Source organism: Chelonoidis abingdonii, chromosome 15, assembly GCF_003597395.2.
Source record: "Chelonoidis abingdonii isolate Lonesome George chromosome 15, CheloAbing_2.0, whole genome shotgun sequence".
NCBI lineage: Eukaryota > Metazoa > Chordata > Testudines > Testudinidae > Chelonoidis > Chelonoidis abingdonii.
In genome coordinates, this window is record NC_133783.1 from 21,601,487 (window position 1) to 21,619,836 (window position 18,350).

Below are 18,350 nucleotides of genomic sequence, written 5' to 3' on the forward strand. Positions count from 1 at the left end.
TTAAAAGTCCAAGGATGGGGGATGAAGAAAACTCTCTATTCAAGTACTGTTTTTTGTTTGTTTAAAGGCCCTGACTAAAGTGCAATTTTTAACTTAGTTTGTAACCAATTAATGACAATTGCTTTGAATAGCATTTATCAACACAAACTTAGCTACCTAAGCTTATAGTTAACTATGAGTCTCCCTTGTTATACATGGTGGTACATGTTTGCTTTTTAGGAAGAGAGACATTGTTATTTTGCCTCCTAGGCAGGATCCTCCAAACCTGGCTGTGTAACCAGAATGCCTGATACTTCTTCCTTCCAGATTTTCATGCAACAGGACATCCCATAGTATACTGCCCTACTTGCTCCTGTGTGGGGTTTATTTCCTCCTGGTACTTAATCCCCTACAAAATCAATATAGGATAGCTGCCCAGATTTTTCCAGAATTTACTGATACATAGTTTAGCAGCATACTAGGTGTGGATGCCAACTTGGCTGCTGTGTGGCTGGCTTATGGAGGAGGAGGGAAATTGTTATGGAGATACAATATAAGTTTACTGTAATCTAGGTAGACTGAAGTACCAAATAAAAGGATGAAAATATGTTACAAAAACATGATTTTACTTACAGTATAGCTAGGACCCCCCCCCCCCCCACACACACACCCATCCAAGATTAGAAAGATATGAATGTAGAAGATGAACACACTTCAGGAATTCATATCATTGCTTTAAAAAAAGCCAACTTCTACTGCCCCTCCTTCCATTTTCTGTGTCCTGAAGATGAAACCACTGTAATACTGCAATACAGTAGAAGGACAGGCAGATAACTTTAGATGAGATCTAAAGCAACCACTAAAAGGCACGTGTTCGTAATATTCCTATTATGGAAATGAAAACAGACAGCACAGCTGTAAAGATTTCAATCAGGCTGTCTTTTTGAACATTAATCTGCCATTCCAATTAATGCCCTGCACTGAGTCTGCTCTATGAAATCTGGAATTTCCTGTGAAGAAGCAAGGGGCAGAGTAGCAGTAAAAACTACCATTTTTTAAACTGCACTTCTTTTCACAGAGAACAGTGATACAACATCAAAAACATGAACTGAAGATGTAAATGTCTCCAAGACTAGACTGATTCTGGGGTCTCAGAGTACAATAGGAGATACGGTTCTCATAAGGGACGTAACACTGTGCTGATTAAAGGTCACTGAACATCTGAGAGGCAAGGGAAGATGGACATCTGATCAGATACAAGGGTTTATGAAGGCAGCAAAAGAAATAAAAAGTTTATTCACCTTAATTGAAGTTTTAGTCATCTGTGAGAACACACACTTTTCAAAACATACCTCGCACCCTCTGAAAAGCTTTGGCTACTGGGGGCTGTGAAGACTTCCACCTGAAGCTACAGAATATTTTAGGTAATGTTATAAAAGGAGGCGTGGCAGCAATGGAGAGTAAGCCTTGTACTGTGCACTGACCATTCACTCAAAGAAATCCAATTACATGTAAGCAACTTATTTTTCATCTTTGAATACTGTCGCTGTCATTGGGAGATTGACAGCATTAAGCTCTCTCTAAAGAAGTGAGTTTGACAAGAGTAATTGAACAATGACTGCAGAACTGCTCTCCCAAATATAAGATGATCGGTTTAAGTGGGGAGGGGGGAGGGTGTCAAATTATTGAGGGGGAGCCTGGAACAATAGGTCTGCCTTCCAAGAATTTAAGAGGATAGAGTATGGTGTCAATAATAAAGACCCAATCAATTATGCCAGGAACTTATGAATTCAGCATGTCAAACCAATCTACAATTTCCGTGAGTAGTGGAAGCTCAAAACCTTGCTATTCTGGAGAAAAGGTCTTGGAGTTTAAAATCTTCTGGTGGAGACACAGATGTCTTTCATAACATCTTCCATGTATTTCATCTTCCTTACGGACATTCTCTTTCTTTTGTATATATTATTCATTAACCAACTGTGGAACAGGAAAGACAGATGCCTCAACAGGTTTCAAGGTTAACCTTTCAGGTGCATATGATGGAAAAACATTAGAAAGTAATCTCTACTCCTGTGCTACCTCATTCCACAACAAATAATACCACCCTGCTTTTACATAACACTTTTCACCAGTAAATCTCAAAGCACTTCACAATTTTACAGACGGGAAAACTAAGGCACAGAGAGGCGATACGACTTGCCCAATATCATCCAGCAGGCCAATGGGAAAGGCAAGACGAGAACCCAGGTTTCCCCAAATCCAGCACTCTATCCACTAGGCAACGCTGTCTCCTCTCTCAGAAAAGAGGTCTAATTTGAGAAGCAGGAAACCAAAGACCCCAAAAGTAAGCCTTCAACTCTATCTCACATGGCACCAAAGCAGATTCCAGAAACCCTCAGATCTGACATAGATGGGGAGTGTTTCGCGATGGGCTTCTACTCAGCTGAACAGACTATGAAGCCTGTAACGAGAAGGAGTGAATACAGTCCTCCATATGTCCCTCGAGAACGAAAGAGCAAACCAAGGAAGATAGCTTCACTGGAGAAAATTAGCTTTTACTTGGTTCCAAGAGAGGAGATTTAACCTTCTGAACTGGGAATAAAGACTTTTCTCTCTGAACTAGGAGCACCAAGAGCAGGAACCTCTACTTACAGTTCCACCAATTGGTGCCAATTTTGCTGGAACTGCTACTCTCTGGGGGGAAAAAGTGGGACTTTGCAATCTCCTTTTCTCACTCTTGATACCGAGAAAAGATGTTTTGGTGCTGAGCCCAATGCTACTTTTGGCTTCTCAGACCCTCTTATAACTCAACTCACTCCAAGATCGGCACTTAGAAGACCCAGAGATAGTTCCATCTCTCCATTTACTCTGAAAGCTTTAAGAATTGTACTATCATGGACTTCAACGAAGATTCATAGCTCCTGCAGGCCTGGACAGGGAACATCATACATGAAACTTCTGCTGGGTAAATACTTTTCAGCAAGTAACAAAGGCTTTACCTATGGGGGCTCTACAATGGACATCTTGTCCCCACAAGAACAGTGGTCCTTAAATGCAGTCTTATTCCAAAGTACTGTCAAGACTGCATAAAAATAACTCAACTGGGTGAGTCAGGAGGACAGTTTCTAAGGAAGAAAAACATTTATCTGCCTGAAGACTTATGTAAAACATTAATCACTGTGTTCAAATAACTATTAAACTAAAAACAGCCTAAAACAGGAAGATGAAAACCAAAAAGAGGCCGATGAATTTGAAGTCTAGACACCAGAGGAATTTCAAACTTGCTGCTTTGGCAGCTGTAAAGAATCAAGGATGGGCAAGAGTCCTCGTTTCATATATAACTTCGCCTGGAATGTCCCACAGCTAGAGACAAAGCCTACACTACCCCAAGAGTCTCAAATTTTTGAGGAAGTTTCTAGGCTTTGGTGCAGCGTACAGGCATACCTCAAAAGTAGGTCTCTCTGCTAATAATATTTGAAATTAAGGATTCAACTGGCTCTCCACGTCAAATCTCATGCACTGAAGCACCATAATATTTCATGATTTTTTAAAATTGTTATTAAATATATACAAAGTGCACAAATGGCCCAAACAAGATCAAGTCCCAAATATGCTAGATGTTGTACACACACACACACACTTAAGATATGGTCCTTGCCCCAAACAGCATATAAAGACAAAATACAATGAGAGAGTAGTGAACTACAGAAAGGAAGGGCGAAGGAAAGACTATGATAGCTAATAACGCAATGCAATTACACAGGCATGCAATGTGAACAAAATAAAGGTTCCAAATTATGAAAACCATTTTTGTCAACATTCAGAACGTCATTGTCACTAAAGATTAAGTTTCAATGCTAATACTCCATTCAAATAAACTGGGAATAGGAGGGAGTAATCATAATTCTCTCAGAAGTGCTGTCTCTTTTTTTTTTTAAGCTGCAGTCTTAAAATAACTGCACATCAATGAATAATCTCAATTTCATTATGGTAAATGAAAGTTTGAGTCTTCTAATGTATTTTACTGTATTTTCTCAAATATAATTACTCCATTCAATTTGCATTTCCATGAAAACGGTAACTGTCCTACCCAATGAGAGCATGCACATGCTTGCCAAACTAAAATTTAGTATTCCACTGATTTAGACATCCAGAAGGCATTACTAACAAGAAAACTATTAGTATCAATTCATAGAAGAATTCTAAATCAGAGCACTTTAAATCCTTCACTGATTACAAAATAAAAGGGACTTACTTAACACTGCACAACAGTTAACAAAATAAGCAATTTGAAAACAACAATTAGCTTAAAATAGATCAGGACATACCCTATGTAAAATTTCCAGAACTTTGAGAGAAGTGTGTAGAAAACTGGTAAAGATTCTTCTTTCAGAATTGGGGATACCAATCTTGTATAATTTCAGGAGGTGGACCACAACATCCTTGTACAGCTCCACTATCTTGAGGAACAATGGAGGTTCAAGTATAGACCACCAGTTTTCTGTCAATAAAGAGTGAACATATAAATGTAAAACTTATAAATCACATCTTTCAGTGTTATACTGTCCTCCTTCCTAAAAATTATACCTCCCAGAGATTGAAAGCTATAAAGAGATTAGGGTGGAGAAATAGGAACACAATTTGCATCTCTACTGAAATGAACTGGTGTAGGAAAACTGTTTAGAATGGGAAATGGTTACCTACTGTTCTAACTGTTATTCTTCAAGATGTGTAGGCTCATGCCTCCTGCACAGATGTTGGAGATTTTTCCCCCCTCAGCATTACCCATTGGGGTCACTTAAGCACGTTCTGTTGACACACGCCACTACACACTGGTACAGTAGACCCCACTATAATGCCCTTCGCAATAGCAAACCTTACAATCGTGGTCTCTGGATCCCACATCCAACTTTGCTGGTTGTGGTGGGGGGCTGACAGCTTCTCCAGCCCCAGAGCTGCAAGGGGGGGGGGGGGGGGGGAGAGGGAGGCAAAGAAAGATGACAGCTCTTCCGACCCCAGGGTCTCAGCTGGGGGGGCAGAGAGCTGGTGAAACTAGTACTGAGAGACTGAGCAAGTCCCTTACAGTTGCATGTCCCTCTCAGTTTCTCAACTGTCTCTCAAGGGACAGCCCCAACAGACCTGGCATCAGCTCAGGAGGCAACAAAACCCTTTTAGATAGCGAGGCTTCTGAAGCAGCTCTCTCTGCCACACGTTTAGCAGAGTCCTTGCCTCTGTCTTGCCTTGGTACCAAGATTGATGGGTAAGACACTGAGCCTGAAGAAGATCTGTCTCTCTTCTTTGGCACCGGTGATCGTGATTGAGAAGCCTAAGATAATTTTTGATGGAGCACTCTGTACTGACACCGAAGTATTTGGGGTGCTCTCCCCATGTGATGATTCAAAAGGGAGTCTCAGTGCTGCTTTCATAAGAAATCACTTACACCTTCCTGTCTGTCCTTCTTTGACCAGGATTTGAAGCCCTTGCAAATGTGACACCTGTCACTAACGTGTCTCACCCATGCACTTAAAGCAGGTTAGATGGGGGAATCACTAACCAGCATCAGCTTTGAACAAGTCCCACAGGACTTACACTCTGGGGAGCAAGGCATCTTTCCAGTACTGAGCTCGGTACTAAAAAAATACAAACAGTCCAAAAGGACACCAAAAAACCCCTGAAACATAACACTAATTTAGCTAAGAAAACAAAAATCTAAGAACAATAACTGCAACTATCTACAAGAAAGGGAAAGCACCTGAGTTAACAAAACGAAGATCACTCCAACCGTCGTCACAGGCAGTAAGAAGGAACTGAGGGGAGTCTAAGCGTTTCTGCCCTCTTATACCAGCACGCAGTGGTATGTGGTGACAGAGGGTGCTCAAGACTCCCCAACAGGTACTGTTGTGGGAAAAAAAATCTCTGACATCTGTTGACAAGACATGCACATACCTACAGCGGAACGGACATGTGCAATCACTTGAAGAAGAAATTACAGATACTTGGGCTTAAAAATAGGGACATTGGGACATTATGCTGAAATGTTCTGGGTTTTTTTTTAAATTTAGGAATTCTGAAAAAAACAGAAGTTAGTGGCAAATATGTATGCTAATATCTATTGCACTGGGGCAGTTTTGAAGGGAGATGAAGAGGCAGCAAGGTATGCATATTGAATAGGCAGACAGAGGGGATTCCAAAAGAGCTGCATGTTTGTCAGTATGCAACTGCATATGGAGACAGAAAAATGGCAGGGGAGAGGAGCTATAGAGCTCTCTCTAAAGTACTGCCTCCTTCTAGGGAAATGGTTGTAACATGATAGACGCGCAGCAAATCTTTGAAGTAACAAGCTGTTCCTAGCACAAGTCTTTAAATTTGAACATTCCTTCATTCTAAATTAACTTTGCACAATAAAACAGTTATCTAATTACAATACACTCTAACGGAATCAGTTTTGTTATAAACAGAGGAAATAAAATATGATATAATTCAAATATAAATTAAAGCCAGAAAATCTGTGCGGAAAAATGTGTCAAATAGCTATTCAATGGGAAGATATAGTGAAAGCTGCACTGTCTAAAAGGATCTTGAGGCAATAAAGACAGCTAACAGGATATGAAATTGTAAAGCAACAAGGTAAGAAAACTAGAGCGATTTTAGGCTGTAAATGACCAGATATCCTGGCTCAGAATAGGGAGGCAATATCCCTCTATGCAGCAATGGTGAGACCTATTGAAGAAAACGGTAAAATACTTTGTCTAAGTAAATCAAAGATGTGAATTCAATGTCTGTTCTTTAGCAATCCTGGAAACTGCCTACAGGACACTGTTGACAAGAGAGAGGTGAGCCATGACTCTTCCAGTACGACAGCAACTATCTACAAGAGAGGGAAGGCATATGATTTCTTAGAAACACAACTGCCACCACCCTCCTGCCCCCACATTCTTTGAAGAGTGAAGATGAGTGAAAAAACACCTGATTATGCAGATTTAAATTTTATTGATAATTATGAGTATGGAGAGGACATTGAAAATGTAAACACTAATCAATCAGTCTAACAACAGGAAACACCAAAACCCTCTAAATCCTTTAAAAGAAATCCATGAACTACAGAGATTCTCACTCTCAAAAGGAATCAGACTGAAGACAATGATAAATGATCCATTTTATGGACTGGCATGTAGTTCACAAAGATATTAAGGAAGATATACACTTTCCTACCTCAGTGATAGAGTAATAGAAAAGAAACAAAGAGAAAAAACTAAATTCCTAACTTTTTCTTTGACGGATTCTACAGAACTATATAGAGAAATATTTTGCAGATCCTATGAATTCATTTATGCAATTTCCACATACTACCAATTTTCAGCTAGAGAGAGTTTCAACATAGAAGAAGATTTTAAAAAAATTCTTACCAAGTACTTTCAGTGGAGCTTTTTCTAGATTTACAACAGCTGTTCCAAAAGGAATAGCTAATGTTGTAAAATTGTTCACATCACTCATCAGTGGGCATTCTGGCAAAGTGAGATACAGCCTTAGGGCTTCAACATCAGGTAAGGAAGTAGTCAATTTAGGAATAAGGTTCTTCTCCAAACTAGCTGCAACCTACAACATTGCATAGAAGTAAACTCACTTTATTTTAAAACAAAAAATGAATAAGCAAACATCTGAAAATATAAACACAAAGTTAATGAAAGGGTTTGATCCTAATATGAGACGAGCAGGTGTGCAGTGCAGAACAGTAATTTGAAAACAGTATTACTGCATGCATATAAGTAAGCACAATAGTGAACCTATTTACTTCACGTACCCAATGTTTACCTCAGATAAAAACAGAGTAACTATTCCACAGCAAAAGCTTCATAGTTAAACACTTCAAAATGTGCTTTGTGGAAAGATGAAGGTTACAGTGCAGAAAATATACAATGCTTAACACAAACCACGGTAATTTAGAAAAAACAGACCTAGATTATTATACACATTATAATGTTTTATTATCTATGTACATATTAGAGCATTAAAATAGAAAAGGTATGGAATTAAAATCATAGATAATTAGACATAGACAATGTTCCGTGTGGTTTACTGCTGCCCACTACAAAATGTTTTTACAAACTCCTCATTAACTTAGAACTGGTTTATACAGATTACTTTTTTATACTAAAGAACCTGATCAAGGTGTAACACTGCAGAATTTATGAATCCGTGTAACTACATCTAAGGAAGATTTGCAGAACAAACCTGTTGTGATATACGAGGATGGTCAGGACTTATAAGTCTGTGAAATAGTAGTCTAGCAGCGTTCATATCAACCCCCGAGAATCGAGCACTAGTTCTATAGTGATCATCATTACTGAAGGGGAAAGGAAAAAAAAAAAAAAAGCCTGTAAGAGAATTTTGCATTCACCTCCTCTCCACATCAAACCCTCTCCCCGCCCCAGACATTTTTATTTCTGCTTCAATAAACTATCTTGAAATCTGAAATTTACAAGATTATCCACTCACCTGACAGCTAAAAAACTCCCATTTAGGCAGCCAGCTGAAGAAAATGTTCCATCTATTTCACTAAAAAAACATGTATAAGAAAACTTAGATTTACCTATCAAATGAAAGTTTATGTTTACTATAAAATTATTATTTATACCCCAATCACACTTCATATAATACCTAATCATGCCTATCTATCTGCAATATCAGTAAATGAAATTGGATAAGACAAAATGCTAACTTGAGATAGTCAAAAACAAAACAAATTTTCACAGGACAGCTTTGTATATATAAACTGACAAACAGCAGACCCCAAGTTCTGAAAGTTTCTCAAAGAAAAATAAACTTGTATAAAATTGGTACTTTTCTATAGGAAAATACTTCTGACACTTGAACTGATTCAGGCAATCACTTTTATAAAGTGCTTTTTAGGTAGCTTCTTTTGTGGACTTTAAATGCTAATAGATATCTTTTTGCCAGTGCTATTAGACATCTGAGCTATGAAAATTGATAACGGGCCCTGGCTTTATCCACAACCAAAACACAAATTAGTTAGTGGTACAAGATCCCCTCTTACAAGTGGCCAGCTATTTTATTACATATTATATAAAAACCTTTCAGACTAGCAAAGTGAATGCACAAAGAGAAAATTCACTCACAACCTATTCCTAGATGCATACTGTTAGATGTGAAGTTTGTGAATATAAACATTTTTGCTAATTTACAAAGTATGAATTTGTTCAGAGGGCTAAAAAAGTCACTGGACATCAATGAATAGCTAGTATTGTTCACTGAAAAAAAAAAAAAAAAGTTAAAACTGAGAAACTACATGCACATTATAATCTCATGCAACTAATAGCTACAGAATATACTCCACATATACAATAATAAATCCACAGAACTCTGCATTAATAAGCTTGAGGAAATAATATTTCAGTTGCTTGGATTTCTCTTTATTTTATACTGTAACTATAGGAATTTCAATCCAATAGGGAAGGGCCATCTACACTCAGAAATAACCACAGTCAGCCTGGCCTACCAGAGAACAGGGAAATTTCCTGAAACCCAGGGAAGCTCATTTAAAAAAAAAAAAAAAAAAATCCATGTTCTAGCTAAGAGATCTGTCTCTTTAGAGCTGCAAAAGGGGCAGGTTTCTCACTTGCTTTGTCCCACCAGGAGCAGATCCTGTAGGATCCTCATTCAAAAGTCAGTGATTGCTACTTTTTCAGGATGTTCTCACTTCTGAAGCAAGTGCGAGAGTACACTGCAGACCCAGACAACGAACACCACTCGACACTCTAATCTGATTATGACAACAGAAGAGTACTTTGTATTACAGGCTATATTTATAGATGAATTTCTTTTGTCCCAACTCATTTATTAGTTATGAACGGCAGCAAACTTGAAATTCACAAAAAAACTTCCAAAAACATAGTTTCACATTATGTATTGAGGCAACTGGTAGCACATGGCCTTCACCCTCTATTCCTTCCCTTTGAGATTCTTAGTTCACTCACCCTCTAAAGCCTGACCTGCTCTCCACCTATGGTACTGAGGCCATTACTTTGATGACCAACATTCTGTCAATACTCCCACTCAAGTCATCTCTCCCGATGTCAAATTCCCAATACTTTACTGTTCTTTAAAGGTCTGTATAAAAAAAGTGATAAGGTAGATCTCAACCAGCTGTACTGAGGTAAAAGGAGTTAACATGGATCTAACCCAGCAGTTCTCAAACTGTAGGTCGGGACCCCAAAGTAGGTAGCAACCCCATTTTAATGGGGTCACCAGGGATGGCTTAGACTTGTTGGAGCCTGGGGTTGAAGCATAAGCCTCTCCGCCTGGGGTCAAAGCTGAAGCCTGAGGTCTTCTGCCTTTTCCCCCGGGCCTAGGGCAGTGGGACTCAGGCTTTGCCCCTACTCCCCCATCCCCACCAGCGCAGTGGAGCTCAGGCGGGCTCAGGCTTCAGTCCCCACTCCTGGGGTCGTGTAGTAATTTTTGTTGTCAGAAGGGGGTAGCGGTGCAATGAAGATTTAGGACCTCGATCTAAACAAGGTAAAAGATCAAGGTTATCTAACCTCAACGACTTTTCCCAGTCCAGACAATCCATAGGCCCCCTTTTTCCTTACCCGAGTCCCTATGCACACCTTACCCCACTAATATCTCCAAATCCTTACCTTAAGGCCACATTTTGTATCTTAAATGTTTGTAATTTAAGTAAATAAAAAGTAATTACAAACATTTAAGATACAACCGGAAGGAAGTAGAACTACTATAAGGCTTTAAATTGCATTACAAGCAGCATAGTCAAGAATAAAGCTCTGATGTGTACAGCAAAGACAATAATTAAAACATTCTCTGTGAAAAACTTTCATAACTGTGTATATGTATTATAATTTAGTTTAGTTTTCAGAGGTATTTTTCTCAACAATTTAATTTGGTCTTACTTAGCTATCTCCACAGGAAGTCTTCCAGATGAACAAGTCAGCAGTTTCTGAATAAATACTTCATTCACAGTCCAGATCTGCTTTGAAGAGTCAGGACACCTGAAGTCATCTGGTGGCATCATGTTCTAAATTTAGAAGAGGGACATCAGCCAAAGAAAGCAGAACAATTCTCTCATTTATCAGTCTTACTGAGGAAAGCAACCCCCTAAAATGTAATTGACAAAACTCTTAATTCATACATTCATGTTCCATGAAAATATTACAGTAGTGAAATACCATATTAGAAGACAGAAACCAGATTATGCAACTTTCATTTAAATAAAGTATATTTCATGCTAGGCCTTTTAGCTCTAATTGGGAAATAAATTTCTGAATGTTGATTGCAACTGGCATCTAAGTTACACTGTAATATCCCTTCAAATCATGCAGAAGATGTTACTGGAATAGCATAAAGAATAATGCTTGTATATTAATAAAGTAATTCCAAAACATTAACTGAGTAATATACAAGTTAAATGCAAGTGAAAACCAATGGCTTTTTTCCATTTGCTTAATACAAATTAATTTCAAATGAATAACTAACTATGCAAGACTAGATAATATTACTTGCTGTGAAATAAATATTTCTTAAATGTTTTAATACTGAGGGTCATTTCTTTAGGGAGAGATCCTTTTATGAGCACCTCCTCTTCCAACGCTGATTACACATCCTATCCATCCGAATGCTGATTTTACACTTTTACACACACACACCAGGAGGGGATCTCCTCCCTTTGCATCAGGGATGGGCACGGATGGAGAGAGGATATTGGATAGGGAGAGCTAGGGCTCTGAGGTAACACTGAGCATTCTCTCTCTGACGCTTAGGTTGATGGTTCTTGCTCATGCATTCAAGATCTAACTGATCACTATATGTGGGGTCAGGAAGTGTCCCCCAGATCCGACTGGCAGTAAACTTGGGGTTTTTTCACTGTCCTCTGAAGCATGTGGGTGCGGGTCACTTGCTGGGATTATCTGGACAGGTCACTGTTTCAGTGAGATATTGCCATTGCGAGGGCCTCAGGTATTGGTGCACCTCAGTTCCTTCTAGTCTCTGTCTGCGGCACATAATAGTCTAGTCTCCTATGGGTTGTAATACTTTGGTGTAATTTCAGTTGTTGGGTTAATTTGCAGATAGTGGGAGGAGGTGGTAGCCTGCGATATACAGGAGATCAGACTAGATGACATTAAACACTAAGACTATGAACTATAGTGCTTGGTAACATGAAAAAAAGTAATATTTGGGCAGGAAGAAGGCAGCAAGATGAAAATAAACTCGCTTTAGTACAAAAATATTTATTTGTCAAGTTCTGTCTCTACCTCATTTGCTGTCCCCCTTCCTCCCCCATTTATTGCTGGATTTTACATTTACTACTACTCTAATATCTTTTATTGTCTGCAGTCCTCACCACTTCAATCACCACAGGTCACTTTACAATTCATTTTTGGTTTACTGTGATTAGCACCCATTTGGTATCATGAGCAAATCTGATCATGGGTAAATTTAAGAAACCGTTCAAATAGCTTTCCACTACTGAGCAATAACTCAAACACTCACAAGGGAGTGCTCTTCTTCACAGATTAATACATGCTCAACTGAAACTCCTTAGTGGGATTATTTCATTTTTCATTACATGCTTCCCCACTGCAGCAAAAGGAACTCTGCAAAAAACCTGGAAGCATTCCATTGACTTCTTTACACACAAGATAAGGACCAAGAAAAAAAGGGAGGCAGGGCAAAGGAGAGGACTTACATTTTAAACGCTCTTGGTTTCTTGAAGCTGAAAATTCACTATAAGGAAATCCCAGGGCAAACTCTAACGAACTTGACCTAACCAATAATAAATATCCACTCCCCTAAGCGACTCTCAGACGCAATCTCAAACCAGATACTAGCAGAATGGCTTGCTAAATTGCTGTGCTACCACTGGTTCCTTTAGTGAGGTAATTCCTATTTCCAGCTGCTCCCAGTGTCCAATGGGAACTGAAGATGCAGATAACATGACTCACCACGTTCAGTAGCTATTCTGACTAATCTCCTCCCCAAACTTCCCTCAAACACTAATGTGCAAGGAGGCTGTAGTGGGAGAGGAGTTTGACTTCCCCTCTGATCAACCCCATTTTTGTCTGATAAACAGGAGCCCCTACTCCTTAGGGTTGCCACCCATTGGCGTTTTACCCTCGTAGTCCAGTTTTTGGCTTGTTTTCCTGGTGCCAGGTGCCCCGCTTTTCAATCAGAAAGTATGGTCAAAAAGGGGATGTGGCAGCATCCAGATGTACTGAGTGAACACCAAAAGTCCAGTTACTGTGGGGTAGAGGGAGGTGCTGGGTCATTAACCTGTGCCAGCTCCTGCTCAGCCAGGGTTGCCTCCTACTTGCAGGCAGGCTCCTTGTCAGGCTGCAGCAGCTCCCACCCCAGCCTTAGAGGAGAGGGAGCCCCGAGGGCAGGGGGGAGAATTTAAGAAAAAATTGTGGAACTAACGACACATAAAAAGCAATACAATTTAGTTGAAATTTGGTATGTTGTCATTCCTTTATCCTATCCTGTGTCCATTTTGTCTGTTTAGATTGTAAGCTCTTAAGGACAGGGATCTACCTTTATTTTATATCCGAGAGGGTTCTAACACACTTTTGGACGCCTGACAAATAGTATACTAACAAACATGTTTTTGCTTCTCTCCACATCACAGAGTCAAACATGCACAGTATCTGTGTGCCTGCACACAGGAAAGGACAGAGTGAGACAAGTAGAGTGTTTTCTTTATTTTCTATAAAGTTGTTTTCTGCTAAAAACAGGAACAGTACCTTATATGCTTACGCAGAGAATTCTTATGCTTTTCAAACATTTTTAAAACAACATAACAACAAAATGTTAAACTGTTAAGTAGCGCCCTGCTTAGATTTATGGATATGTGAATTTATTCTAGAGCAAAATAAAGATAAATAATGGTCCCCCATGCATCCGTGATCTCCAGTTAACCTCAGCTAATTCATGTCAAAATGTACTTAAAAATTTATTTTGGCAGTTTATAGGAACTGATTTTTTTTTGGTAACATTAAAAACAAAACAAACAAAATAAATAAAAACAAAACACACACCTCATTGCAACTATATAAATACCAACTATATCTGAGCATTTTTACATATAAATTTTTCATTTCTTTTCCAGTTCTAGTTAACATACTGATTAAGCTACACTGCTTCAGTTTTAAAATATTTTGAAATATTTTTCCTAGGTGCTGAAGACAAAACAATGAATAAGAAAAAAATCACAAAGACTTATTAAAATTTATGTTGGAACTAACTTCTTATGCTGCTTCATCTAGAAATCCAAAAAGACTACAATATTCAAAGTCTTAATCATAAAAAAAGCAATGTGCAAGGTTTGTTCAATTTTGTCATCAAGGTCTGGAGTTTGGCATTTTAAATTGGATTGCTGTGCAACTATTGTTTTGAACAAATTAAACTGTACATAAAAATTAAGGTTAGACAAGACTGTGTATATTTAGACAATGTAGATCTGCACATGAATACATAATTGTCTTTTTTTAAAATTGCTAAATAACTATGCTTGTAATCTAAGCTTTCATTTAAAAATGAAGGAGGGAAGGATAGCTCAGTGGTTTGAGCCTTGGCCTGCTAAACCCAGGGTTGTGAGTTCAATCCTTGAGAGGGCCACTTAGGGATCTGGAGCAAAAATCAGTACTTGGTCCTGCTAGTGAAGGCAGGGGCTGGACTCAATGACCCTTCAAGATCCCTTCCATTTCTAGGAGATAATAATAGTAATTGGAGATATACCTATTATTATTATGAAGAATAAGTACATTTTTAGCCTTTATGGTTGTGAAGAAAAACTTCAGAATCTTAAGTGGAAAGTAAGTCAATGCAGTTTTGTCTGCCTGATTTGACAGATAACCTGTAACAGTAAATCCAGGGATCACATGAATGACCCGCATTCATCTGAGTCAGGGTGTTGTTATTTCTATAATACCCAGAGAACTGTACTAGCAACTTTACAATCATTTAAGAAGGAAGGTCTGAGGCCTAAAGAGCTCACAGTTTAAGCAGAAGAAAAACTGATCATGAACGGAGGCAACAAACAAGCAAAATGACTCAGGTAATGTTTTATGTAATGCAGTTGTAGCCATGTCAGTCCCAGGATATTAGAGAGACAAGATGGGTAACAAGCTCTTCTTCAGGTCTGGGAAAGATATTCCCAGCATCATGGCAAAACCCAAGGTGGAACAGACTGTTTAGCTCAAGTAGTTACCACATACTGTGACAGACTAACACCTCTGCAGTCATATGACAAAAAGAGTGGGTTAGGGAGTCTCAAACTGCTGATGTCACAGTGTCTAAGACTGTAATGAAATCTAAATGACGATTTAAAATGTCAGCAATAAACTATTTGGCTACTAATCACTGTAGCAGAAACGATCAGCTAAACATGCTTATCCATCACTGCTGGACAAAACAACAGATATCGGGGCAAGCAACAATAGGGAAGTTAGCTGCTGGTAAAAGTTGCTGAGAAGTGGCAGAAAACAGGAAGTTCAAACCCCACTCATGTCTGAGCCTGCCTGAAAGGGAAAGAGGACCTGCATCCCATTACCGAAAGCTTCAAATGCATTGTGGGTGCCAAAATCAACAACAGGCTTTCCACTTTCCTGAGCGTCCAAAATCCCAACTGTGAACTAACCCAGCCATGAAAGACTCAGGATTCCCCTTACAACTTGTACTATGCAGTTATATATTTTCAATACTAAAACCAACAGAAGGTCAAAAAGAGAAGAAAAAAATGAGGCGGGGGGGGGAAATCAGGGGAGATAAGCATAAAATAAACTTAACTTATATTAAAAAACAACATATTATACTGATTGTGCTGTTCTGGACCAAGGCTGAGTGCTATGAAGGAAGAAGATATGGGAGGCAGAGGTACATAACACCTCTATCTCAATATAACGCTGCCCTTGGAAGCCAAAAAAATCATACCGCATTACAGGTGAAACCACATTATATCAAACTTGCTTTGATTCACCGGCAGCCCCCCGGAGAGTAGTTTTACCGTGTCATATCCGAATTTGTCTTATATCAGGGTAGAGGTGTAATTCTAAGGTTCCTGTCTCATAACTTAGGTCTAAAATGCCACATAGGACAGAGCCTTGGTTACAGGCTTTGAAACTGATTCACAGTATTTTATTACCTGTGGATTAAAGTAGTGTGAAAAACTCTGATCTCCACCAGAGAAAATTCTCTTTACACAATAATATTCTTCACTGTCTGCAATGAAAATAAAATTTAGTTAATTTCAAATCTTAGTTTGAAATGGCATATCACATTGCAACTGATACAATGACTGCTTGTCTATGAATCAAGCAATCAAGAAGGGTCTCTCTGCAGAAAGCACTATGTTATCACCCCTGCTCAAAGCTGGTCGACACAACACAGCAGCCATAGAAACCTTGGACTATGCTCGCACGTGCACTTGTTATGCCCAAAGGAGCTAAATGAGTGGCATCATCTGTAAGATTTTAGCAAATATTTCCTGGTGCAGAAAAGATTTTAGGGAGATGGAAGTGTTCTTCTCCGATATCAGGACTAATATCCCACTGTTCTAAGGAAGAGACAATTTGACAGAAGAGAAACTGCACTGGGAAATCATAGTTGGCTACTTCCCAAAGATCAAACAATGCAGAAATAGTTTAAAGAGTTAATATGTAGTGTCACACATTTACCTGTGCTTGGTGGGTACTGTCCACTATAAGGAATCCAGTTTCCTTTTACTGTGAAGGGACTTTTCCTATTACTGGTTGATCCTGTTCCTAACTGTCCATTACCTCCAAGACCAAAGGAGTAAATTCTTCCAGATGAAGGAACAAATGCAGAGGTGTGCTGCCTACAGCAGAGATACAAAATTTAAAATAAATAATGCACACATTGTACCATGCTCTGTGCAGGTCAAAATAGGACTGCTAACAGCATATTTAAACGTCTTTCAGCATGTTACCAGAAACCACACATTCTAAAGCAGTGAAATAAAGAAGACTTGCCTGGAACATTAGGGGGCAGAGCAACCAGCTGGAGCCTGCCATCCCTTCCCACCCAAAGTCTGACTTGGAGGGTGGTCTTGGACACTTAGAATTTAAAGTTTCTGCCAGATTGGCTGCAATTCTTTTTCTTCTCAGCCTTAAATTCATGATAGGGGAGGGGATAGAATGGGATAAACAGCCATGAATTAATGTAGACTGTTAACAGGGAATGGTCCAGTCATGGTCACCATGGATAGACAGAACGGTAATTGAGGACAGTTTATATCAGGGGTAGGCAACCTATGGCACGCATGCCAAAGGCAGCATACGAGCTGATTTTCAGTGGCACTGATACTGCCCAGGTCCTGGCCACTGGTGCGGGGGGCTCTGCATTTTAATTTAAATTTTAAATGAAGCTTCTTAAACATTTTAAAAACCTTAATTTACTTTATATACAACAACCGTTTATAACAAACTTGAAGAAAGAGACCTTATAAATATGTTTAAATGTATTACTGGCATGCAAAACCTTAAATAAGAATGAATATTTGAAGACTCGGCACATCACTTCTGAAAGGTTGCCGATCCCTGCTTTATATTTAAACACCAGCACCATCATCTTTCTTCCATTCTTTGTCTTTGTCCTTTTAGATTACCAAATCTTTGGGACAAGGACAATGTCTTCAGCTATGTCTGGGAAGCATCTACATTTTGGATGCTGCTACAATCTGAACAATGATAAATATCTTCCCTGGCTTGAACTAGGAGTACACACACATATGTTAAACACCCACTGCCCTGAAGCCATCATCTTGTGCTTTTTTTTTTTTTTAATAAAAAAAAAGGGTATGTTTCCAGCCCTTGTGTTACACTCAATAAGGCACGTACACATCTTAATTGTTCAGGATTTGGAGGTGTTTTTTTTAAATGCTTGTTAGATACTGTTTATTGCTTTCACTTAACATGCAAGGATCAGAATTAGGGAGGCAAGGACGGACATAGGTTAAAAATAAATGATTATAGCAGTTGTTCTGTTTAGAGAGTCATACATCTTGGTGGTACAATTTTCTTTATTTTTTTATTTAATACTGTTTAAGATAACACATTTAAGTACTTCAAGTCTAACAATTTTGTGCTTACCCCTTATCTGTAAGAGTCAGAGTTCAGATACTTCGCTATACAACTGGATGCTCAGTGTACAAAATATTTTTGCCATTCATAGCTCTAGTACAGAATGGATCTTACCTCCCACAAGCAATCTGTGTGACAATGCTTCCCATAAGTTCAAAAACTTTCCTTGGGTTTATCTCATGGCTGGTAGAGTTATGACCCAATTGTCCATAGCCTCCAGCTCCAAATGTAAAAACCCCACCTTCC

The 18,350-nt window shown here is 38.9% G+C and overlaps 1 protein-coding gene across 13 annotated transcripts in view; it reads right to left on the bottom strand.

Moving 5' to 3' along the window:
- The window catches only part of HERC4 (HECT and RLD domain containing E3 ubiquitin protein ligase 4), an 85,312-nt gene that overhangs the window by 45,619 nt on the left and 21,343 nt on the right, over nucleotides 1-18,350 (bottom strand). For all 13 annotated transcript variants that reach the window (XR_012657051.1, XR_004375735.2, XM_075072597.1 and 10 more), the window contains exons 8-15: nucleotides 18,219-18,349; nucleotides 16,680-16,840; nucleotides 16,148-16,224; nucleotides 10,905-11,029; nucleotides 8,476-8,535; nucleotides 8,212-8,323; nucleotides 7,386-7,575; nucleotides 4,308-4,480 (exon numbers count right to left, since the gene is read on the bottom strand). Coding sequence is in view for 11 of the 13 variants with exons in the window: in XM_075072597.1 (XP_074928698.1) it covers nucleotides 4,308-4,480; nucleotides 7,386-7,575; nucleotides 8,212-8,323; nucleotides 8,476-8,535; nucleotides 10,905-11,029; nucleotides 16,148-16,224; nucleotides 16,680-16,840; nucleotides 18,219-18,349 (1,029 nt within the window). In the remaining 2 variants the exon portion in view is untranslated. The remainder of the gene's footprint in view (nucleotides 1-4,307; nucleotides 4,481-7,385; nucleotides 7,576-8,211; nucleotides 8,324-8,475; nucleotides 8,536-10,904; nucleotides 11,030-16,147; nucleotides 16,225-16,679; nucleotides 16,841-18,218; nucleotide 18,350) is intronic.